At 37.7% G+C, this 8,877-nt stretch overlaps 1 protein-coding gene across 1 annotated transcript in view; it reads left to right on the top strand.

Moving 5' to 3' along the window:
* Positions 1–550: 550 nt before the first annotated feature.
* LOC141302101 (NEDD4-like E3 ubiquitin-protein ligase WWP2) overlaps positions 551–8,877 on the top strand; it is a 33,348-nt gene continuing 25,021 nt past the window's right edge. The window contains exon 1 of the mRNA XM_073832294.1: positions 551–720. Within this exon, the coding sequence (XP_073688395.1) occupies positions 688–720 (33 nt within the window). The 5' untranslated portion in view covers positions 551–687. The remainder of the gene's footprint in view (positions 721–8,877) is intronic.

Genomic DNA, 8,877 nt, shown 5'->3' with positions numbered 1-8,877 from the left:
ATCGCACCGTATGACCCCTTTAACAATGTGGAAGCTTACTTTATCAAGTTTGTCACTTACCTTGCTAAAAACAAACAAATCTATGTGCAAACAAATCTAATTGTTTAATATGAGTCCATACATACGGGATGTACATTTATTTTCATTAACAAAAACCGTAACATCTCTAAAAATCCTGGCAGCCTAATTTTTATAGGGTGAAGTTTAAATATTAGTTAGGTAACTTGATAGTGGCACCTGTGTGACTGCTAACAAAATTTAGTTGCAACGACAGGAGAAAAGGTCACAAAATTTGACTATTTAGTCACAGTCTGGAACTCGGTATTCACACAGAATGGAGGCTCTTGAGGCACATTTTTAAAAGCTGAACTGCTTTTAGTCTAATCACAAGATTTTGAAAAATATTTGTTTGTTTGCTTTTGAAAAAACAAAAAGATGCGCCATACAAGAACAGCCCTTGAGAGTATTTACAGTTCACATTTGTGCATGGCCACATACACGCTTATGCAGGGCTGGTGCTAATCCACAATTCATGTCTGTTGTAGTTGGGAGAAGCGTGTGGATCAGCGTGGCAGGTTCTACTATGTGGATCACAACACCAGAACCACCACGTGGCAGCGGCCCACAGCGGAGTCTGTGCGCAACTATGAGCAGTGGCAGTCTCAGCGCAGCCAACTGCAGGGAGCCATGCAGCAGTTCAACCAGAGATACCTCTACCAGGTAAACACAGCACTACCTCAGTCATGCTTCATTATCCTCATGAGCAAAGTGGCTCTGAGTTAAACATGTCTTTTACTTGTCTTTGACAGTTAAGGGCTAAAAACATGACAGGACTGTGTCCAACCTAGAGGTTGCACTACAGATAATCTATTATTTAATCTGTGATTTTAACATCCATGTTGATAATGAAAAAGATGCACTGGGATCAGCATTTATAGACATTCTGAACTCTATTGGGGTTAGACAAGACGTGTCAGGACCTACTCATTGTCGAAATCATACTCTAGAATTAATACTGTCACATGGAATTGATGGCGTTGAAATTCTGCAACAAAGCGATGACATCTCGGCTCATTTCCTAGTCTCGTGTATAATCCAGCTAAAACTGTTAATTCAACTCCTTGTTACAAGTATGGTAGAACCATCACTTCTACTACAAAAGACTGCTTTGTAAGTAATCTTCCTAACTTATCTGAATTTCTCAGCATATCCAAAAGCTCAGAAAAACTTGATGATGTAACAGAAACTATGGACTCTATCTTTTCTAGCACTTTAGATACGGTTGCTCCTTTACACTTAAGGAAGATTAAGGAAAACAGTCAGACACCGTGGTATAACGAGCACACTCGCACCCTAAAGAGAGCAGCCCGGAAAATGGAGCACAGCTGGAGAAAAACAAAACCACAGGTTTTTTGCACCGCCTGGCGTGAACATACTCTATTATATAGAAAAGCATTAAAAACTGCTAGATCTAATTACTTTTCATCTCTATTAGAAGAAAACAAACATAACCCAATATATTTATTCAATACAGTGGCTAAATTAACGAAAAATAAAGCACAAACATAGATCCTTTTCTGAATATTATTAATTCGTCATTGTCATTAGGATATCTCCCCAAAACCATTCAAACTAGCTGTAATTAAGCTTCTCATTCTCATTCTCATCAACTTCTACTAGCCAAAAAGTTAAATAAATAAATGGATAAATACATAGCAAAAAAGGCCTGGAGGCAGTGGCGGTTATAGGGTCAGCAGATATCCAGGGCTTAACCTAGAAAAAAATTAAATAAAAAAAAAAAAGATGAAAAAGTGAGATTAATGTATGATGCAATCTGGGAAAACCCGTTGGATGTCACGCTTGGGACGTTTTGAGGAAATTCTGAAAAAAAGGGGTAAAAAAAATTAGGTTTTCATTAAATTATTCTAGCCTGTCATCTCTGAAAATATGAAAGGAGGAGTCTGATGACGGTCTGACAGTTGCGCTGCACTCGCTTTTCTGAATGTAAACTACAAGGTACACTATTCATGCTATCTAAACATACTAGTGCTGATCAAAAGTTCAAAGACTATGCCCATGATAAACAACGGAAAGCAGACTCTCCTGACTTGACAGACAGCTCTCGTTAAACCCGTGAAGTGAAAGTAAAACCCGTCTCACTTTAAACCCATTTTTCATTCTTGAAAATCATAGCTATCAGCCAACTTACGATAGTCATAACTTTTGTTAAGTTCAAGCTATGGACAAAATAGTTTTGGAAAGGGTTTAAACCCATTTCATATGGTATCAAAATCTAAAAAGGGTAAAATTTCACCATGTGTTCGGTTTTCCTAGATCGCATCACATAAAAACTGGAATATAGGAATATAAAATGATAGGGAAAAAATAGAATGATATCTTTAAATATGAAACTGAAATTAGGCCTTAATAAGCGAGTCATTGAGTCATTTATTATTTTCAATCGATTCTTTAAAAACAAATGATTCATTCAGGAACAAAGTAGTAAACAGTTTTTATGAATAGATCAAAGAAATCATTGACTCACCGGATTTGTTCAAAATGCAAATTCATTTGGGAAGGAAACACCGTTGTGTTTTGCTGCAGAGACGTACAACATGGCTTTGTTTGGAACCGTTTTCTTTAGCGAAAAAGAGCAAAAAACAAACTTTTCATTTACTCGCTCTAAATGCATGTGCGTGTCCTAGAAAGACTGCATATTATATTATGATTAAATACATTTGTTTCTTCACAGTCACAGGGCTCAGTAAAAAATAACCTAATTTCACAAATGGCAAGATCTGTATAATAGCGATCAGTTATACAAGTTACATGATGGCTAACTTTTTATCAATATTTGAACAGTTCTTGTCTGGAGTGAATGACAATGTAGGTAGACACTGTTTGATGTACAAAGAACAAACCTGTGGTTCTAGAAAAAAAATTATTTGATGCTTAATAATTTTTCGGTGTTGCTTCAATGCAAAGGAAACCAGCGCGCCTGCCACACCGTAGTAACGGGTATGTTCAAGTAAGCTAGATATATACAGATGCTGCGTAATTAGGCTGTATTTAATATATCATATCATCAGTATTTGCGCTAAATATTTGCAGATTTGGCTTACATGATCTTCTCCAAGAATTTAATTACTGAACTAGTGATTTGACAGCATTACCGAAGTTTTTACCCCCGGCTCTTAATGCATGTTTTTTCTTTCTGGCGCATTAGTGAGCATCTGAACCTTCTGTAATAGTTGCATATGAGTCCCTCAGTTGTCCTCAGTGTGAAAAGATGGATCTCAAAATCATGCAGTCATTGTTGGAAAGGGTTCAAATACACAAAAATGCTTGAAAACCAAAGAATTTATGGGCCTGAAGGATTTTTCTGAAGAACAGCAGGCAATTTAACTGTTCAGGACAAACAAGGGACTAAGAATTATCACTAAACAAAAAAAAAAAACAGCTGTGAATCATTCAGGCCTCCTGGATGTTTATCTATGCAGTAGCTTTGCTATTGAAACAATGCTATTATCAGCAGTGAGGTGGCAACATTGTTTTTTTTTGTAATTATCAAACTCACAGCTTGACTATTAGTAGGTATATGCTACACAGGCTTATGCACTATCTCTATTTCTCTCCACTGATTACTCTGTGCTGGGAGTAATCCTTTGGAAAAACATCAAAATTCAGCTTTGGCTTCATTCTTGTATAGAACCCCCTCTGTTTCAGCTTTAGGGTGTATTCTGCAAACTGCTCGATTTTATAAACAAAGATAAAATTGGACCAAGATGTTTTGAGCTTTGTTAACTTTAGAATACACAGCAGTGTCATTTATGTACACAAAACAGCACTTCTCTGTAGGTTCTGTACAACACACTCAATAAGCCTTTGCAGCAGCACTTTGAAGGCCCGTGGAATAGATGAAGGGACTCGCTGTGCTCTCAGGATCCATACTATCTAGCCAGGACCCACCCTTTGAGTTCAGAGTGCTTGAATACCACAGCTCCATGTGAAGACTCGAATCCAATGAATCTGAGGCATAGGATTGTCCACCAAGTGTGTCTTGGCTAACAGATGATAATAATTTATGTAAAATTGTGCCTTTTCCCTACTTTAGACTTGATCTGAAACAATACAGTGCTTGCATACCTTGGAAAAGTTTCAGAAGAGCATTTTGGATGAGGAAAGACTCGTTTTCAATTTGTGTGTACTGCAATTGCCTCATTATAAGTGGTTTAGTGTGTGTGTATCACCACTATATCTTTATAGTATACTGATAATTTGCAGTTTAGGCATCCTAAATGGCTTTTAAATATGATGATAAAATGACTGATTCTATCCTCATAAGTTTTAATATTGATATTTTGATATCATTCTTGATGCTTGTTAAAAGATGATTGCATTAAAAATATTTAAAATACTTGCTATGTTAGATTTAAATTAAGTTGAGGATTCACAAATGACAATGCTAGGTGCAATATAGCAGTTGTCAGCAGATGCAATATGGGAAATATTGAACATGTGTATCTATTTATGCTTATCTTATACAGTATCTCACAAAAGTGAGTACACCCCTCACATTTCAGCAACTTGAAATGAAATGAAATGAAATGAAACTTGGATATATATTTAGAGTAGTCAATGTGCAGCTTGTATAGCAGTATAGATTTACTGTCCTCTGAAAATAACTCAACACACAGCCATTATTGTCAAGTCAAGTCAAGTCACCTTTATTTATATAGCGCCTTTTACAATACAGATTGTGTCAAAGCAACTGCACAGTATTTAAACAGCACAATAGTGTGTAAGTAACGCATTATGAAAATTGAATGAAAATTATGAAATAGTATACAATATCGCTGGAAAATGTCCCCAACTAAGCAAGCCAGAGGCGACAGCGGCAAGGAACCAAAACTCCACAGGTGACAGAGATGGAGAAAAAAACCTTGGGAGAAACCAGACTCACTCGGGGGACCAGTTCTCCTCTGGCCAGACCAAACAACAGTTTGTACCAATGTCTGATTGTAGAGAACTCATCAGGGTCCTGTGGTGTAGCGCCGATGGCCGTCAAGGTTGGCGAGGTCTTTATTGATGATCCGCCTTGGAGCTCATCTGGTTGACATCCACGGCTATTGAAGTCATCTCCAGGTGGTGATCCATGATCTAAGCTGGGTACGGACTGGATCCGGGGGACTGCAGTGACCATCTGATCTGGATACAGGCTGGGTCTGGTGGCTACGGTGACCTCGGAATAAGAATGAAACAGACTAATATTAGCGTAGATGCCATTCTTTTTACGATGCAACGAGTGCATCAGGTGTTATGGGAGGTGTTTTCGGTTCCGGTTGACCTAATTAATGCAGCCTAACAATCCTTTAACGGATTTGAATTATAGAAATGTGTTAATGTTTTATGTGTAAGCCAGGTTAAAGAGATGTGTCTTTAATCTAAACTGACAGAGTGTGTCTGCCTCCCGAACAGTGTTAGGTAGATTGTTCCAGAGTTTAGGCGCTAGATAAGAAAATGATCTGCCGCCCGCAGTTGATTTTGATATTCTAGGTATTATCAAATTGCCAGAATTTTGAGAACGCAGCGGACGTGAGGGACTATAATACGATAGGAGCTCGTTCAAGTACTGAGGAGCTAAACCATTGAGGGCTTTATAAGTAATTAGCAAGATTTTAAAATCTATACGATGTTTTATAGGGAGCCAATGCAGTGCTGACAGAACCGGGCTAATATGGTCATACTTTCTGATTCTAGTAAGAACTCTAGCTGCTGCATTTTGGACCAGCTGGAGTTTGTTTATTAAGCGTGCAGAACAACCACCCAATAAAGCATTACAATAATCTATCCTTGAGGTCATGAACGCATGAATTAATGTTTCAGCATTTGACATTGATAGCATAGGTCGTAATTTCGATATATTTTTAAGATGGAAAAATGCGGTTTTGCAGATGCTAGAAATGTGGCTTTCAAAGGAGAGATTGCTATCGAATAGGACGCCTAGGTTCCTAACTGATGACGACGAATTTACAGAGCAGCCATCTAGTATTAGACTGTGTTTTAGGTTATTACTTGTGGAGGTTTTAGGTCCAATAATTAGTACCTCTGTTTTTTCAGAATTTAACAGTAAGAAGTTATTCGCCATCCAGTTTTTAATATCAGCTATGCATTCTGTTAGTTTTTCGAATGGATGTGTTTTGCCGGGCTGCGAAGAAATATAGAGCTGAGTATCATCAGCGTAACAGTGAAAGCTAACACCATGTTTCCTGATGATATCTCCCAAGGGTAACATGTAAAGCGTAAAAAGTAATGGCCCTAGCACTGAGCCTTGAGGTACTCCATACTGCACTTGCGATCTAAATGATACCTCTTCATTTATTGCCACAAACTGATGACAGTCTGATAAGTACGATTCGAACCATGCCAGTGCACTACCACTAATGCCTACATAATTTTCAAGTCTATTTAAAAGAATGTTGTGGTCAATAGTATCAAATGCAGCACTAAGATCCAGTAGCACTAATAGAGAGATACAACCACGATCGGTTGACAAGAGCAGGTCATTTGTTACTCTAATTAGAGCAGTCTCAGTACTATGATATGGTCTAAAACCTGACTGGAAATCCTCACAGATACCATTTTTCTCCAAGAAGGAGCATAATTGTGAGGATACTACCTTTTCTAGTATCTTTGACAGAAAAGGGAGATTCGAAATTGGTCTGTAGTTAATTAGTTCATTGGGGTCAAGTTGTGGTTTTTTAATGAGTGGCTTAATAACAGCTATTTTGAAGGTTTTGGGGACATATCCTAATGATAATGACGAATTAATAATATTCAGAAGAGGATCTATGACTTCTGGAAGTACCTCCTTTAGTAGCTTAGATGGAATAGGGTCTAACATACATGTTGTGGGTTTAGATGATTTAACAAGTTTATACAATTCCTCCTCTCCTATAATAGAGAATGAATGGAATTGTTCCTCAGGAGATCTACAACTTACTATCTGACGCGATACTGTAGCGGGCGGCTGTATGGTTACAATTTTATCTCTAATAGTGTCTATCTTGGAGGTAAAGTACGTCATAAAGTCATTACTGCTGTGCTTTTGGGAAATGTCTAAACCTGTTACTGCTATATTTTTAGTTAATTTAACCACAGTATTGAACAAATACCTAGGGTTATGTTTGTTTTCTTCTAAGAGAGACGAAAAGTAATCCGATCTGGCAGTTTTTAATGCTTTCCTATAAGATAAATTACATTCACGCCAAGCAGTACGAAAAACCTCTAGTTTTGTTTTCCTCCAGCTGCGTTCCATTTTTCGTGCTTTTCTCTTTAGGGCGCGAGTGTGATCGTTATACCACGGTGTTACACTGTTTTTCTTAATCTTTTTTAGGCGCACTGGAGTAACTGTATCTAAAGTGCTAGAAAAGAGAGAGTCCATAGTTTCTATTACATCATCAAGTTTTTCTGAGCTATTGGATATGCTGAGGAATTCAGATAAGTCAGGAAGATTACTTACAAAGCAGTCTTTTGTAGTAGAAGTGATGGTTCTACTGTACTTGTAGCAAGGAATTGAATTAACAGTTTTAGCTATCTGGATTATACAAGAGACTAGATAATGATCTGAGATATCATCGCTTTGCTGCAGAATTTCAACGCCATTAACATCAATTCCATGTGACAGTATTAAATCTAGAGTATGATTTCGGCAATGAGTAGGACCTGACACATGTTGTTTAACCCCAATAGAGTTCAAAATATCTATAAATGCTGTTCCTAATGCATCTTTTTCATTATCAACATGGATGTTAAAATCACCCACTATTAAGACTTTATCTGCGGCCAGCACTAATTCGGATAGAAAATCAGCAAATTCTTTAATAAAGTCTGTATGGTGCCCTGGTGGCCTGTATACAGTAGCTAGCACAAACGTCACAGGGGATTTAGTACTTGTTTCTCTGGATAATGCTATATGAAGCACCATAACTTCAAACGAGTTATAATTGAAGCCCGTTCTCTGAGAGACATTGAGAATACTGCTATAAATAGTAGAAACACCTCCTCCTTTACCTTTTAGACACGGTTCATGTTTATAACAGTAATCTTGGGGGGTGGACTCGTTTAAAATAATGTAATCGTATGGTTTTAGCCAGGTTTCTGTCAAACAGAGCACATCTAGGTTATGATCAGTGATCATATCATTTACAAAAAGTGCTTTCGTAGAAAGGGACCTGATATTCAATAAGCCAAGCTTTATCAATTGTTTATCTGTATTATATATATATTTTTTATTTGTTGAACATCAATTAAATTGTTAGTCTTGATTTGATTCAGGCGTAGTTGAGTAGTTGGCAACAAAAGTGAGTACACCCTAAGTGATAACAGCAGTATGTTGTTTAACCGTGCAAAGCCACATGTCCTATTCATCATGTTTATGTTTTTGTCTGCTTGACAGGACCATACAAAGTTGTGTATCTTGTATTAGAGCAGTTAAAATTAGGTGCTTTAAGTGCATTTCTCTCATACTGACCACTGGATGTTCAACATGGCATCTCATGGCAAAGAACTCTCTGAGGATTTGAGAATTAGGATTGTTGCTCTCCACAAAGATGGCCAAGGCTATTAGAGGTTCAGTAACACCCTGAAACAGAGTTACACTACAGTGGTCAAGGTCATACAGAGGCTTTCCAAGATGGGTTTCATTCGGAACAGGCCTCGCAAGGGTCGATCAACAAAGTTGAGCACTCGTTCTGTGCGTCAGGTGCAGAACCTGGCTTCAAAAAACAAATGTATGAGTGCTGCCAACATTGCTTTAAATGTTGCAGAAGTAGAAGGTCAGCTTGTCAGTGCTCAGACCATACGCCGCACACTGCA

Source organism: Garra rufa, chromosome 25 (genome assembly GCF_049309525.1).
Source record: "Garra rufa chromosome 25, GarRuf1.0, whole genome shotgun sequence".
NCBI classification, from domain to species: domain Eukaryota; kingdom Metazoa; phylum Chordata; class Actinopteri; order Cypriniformes; family Cyprinidae; genus Garra; species Garra rufa.
Note: the sequence above shows the minus strand (reverse complement) of the source record. Positions and strands in the feature narration are given on the sequence as shown.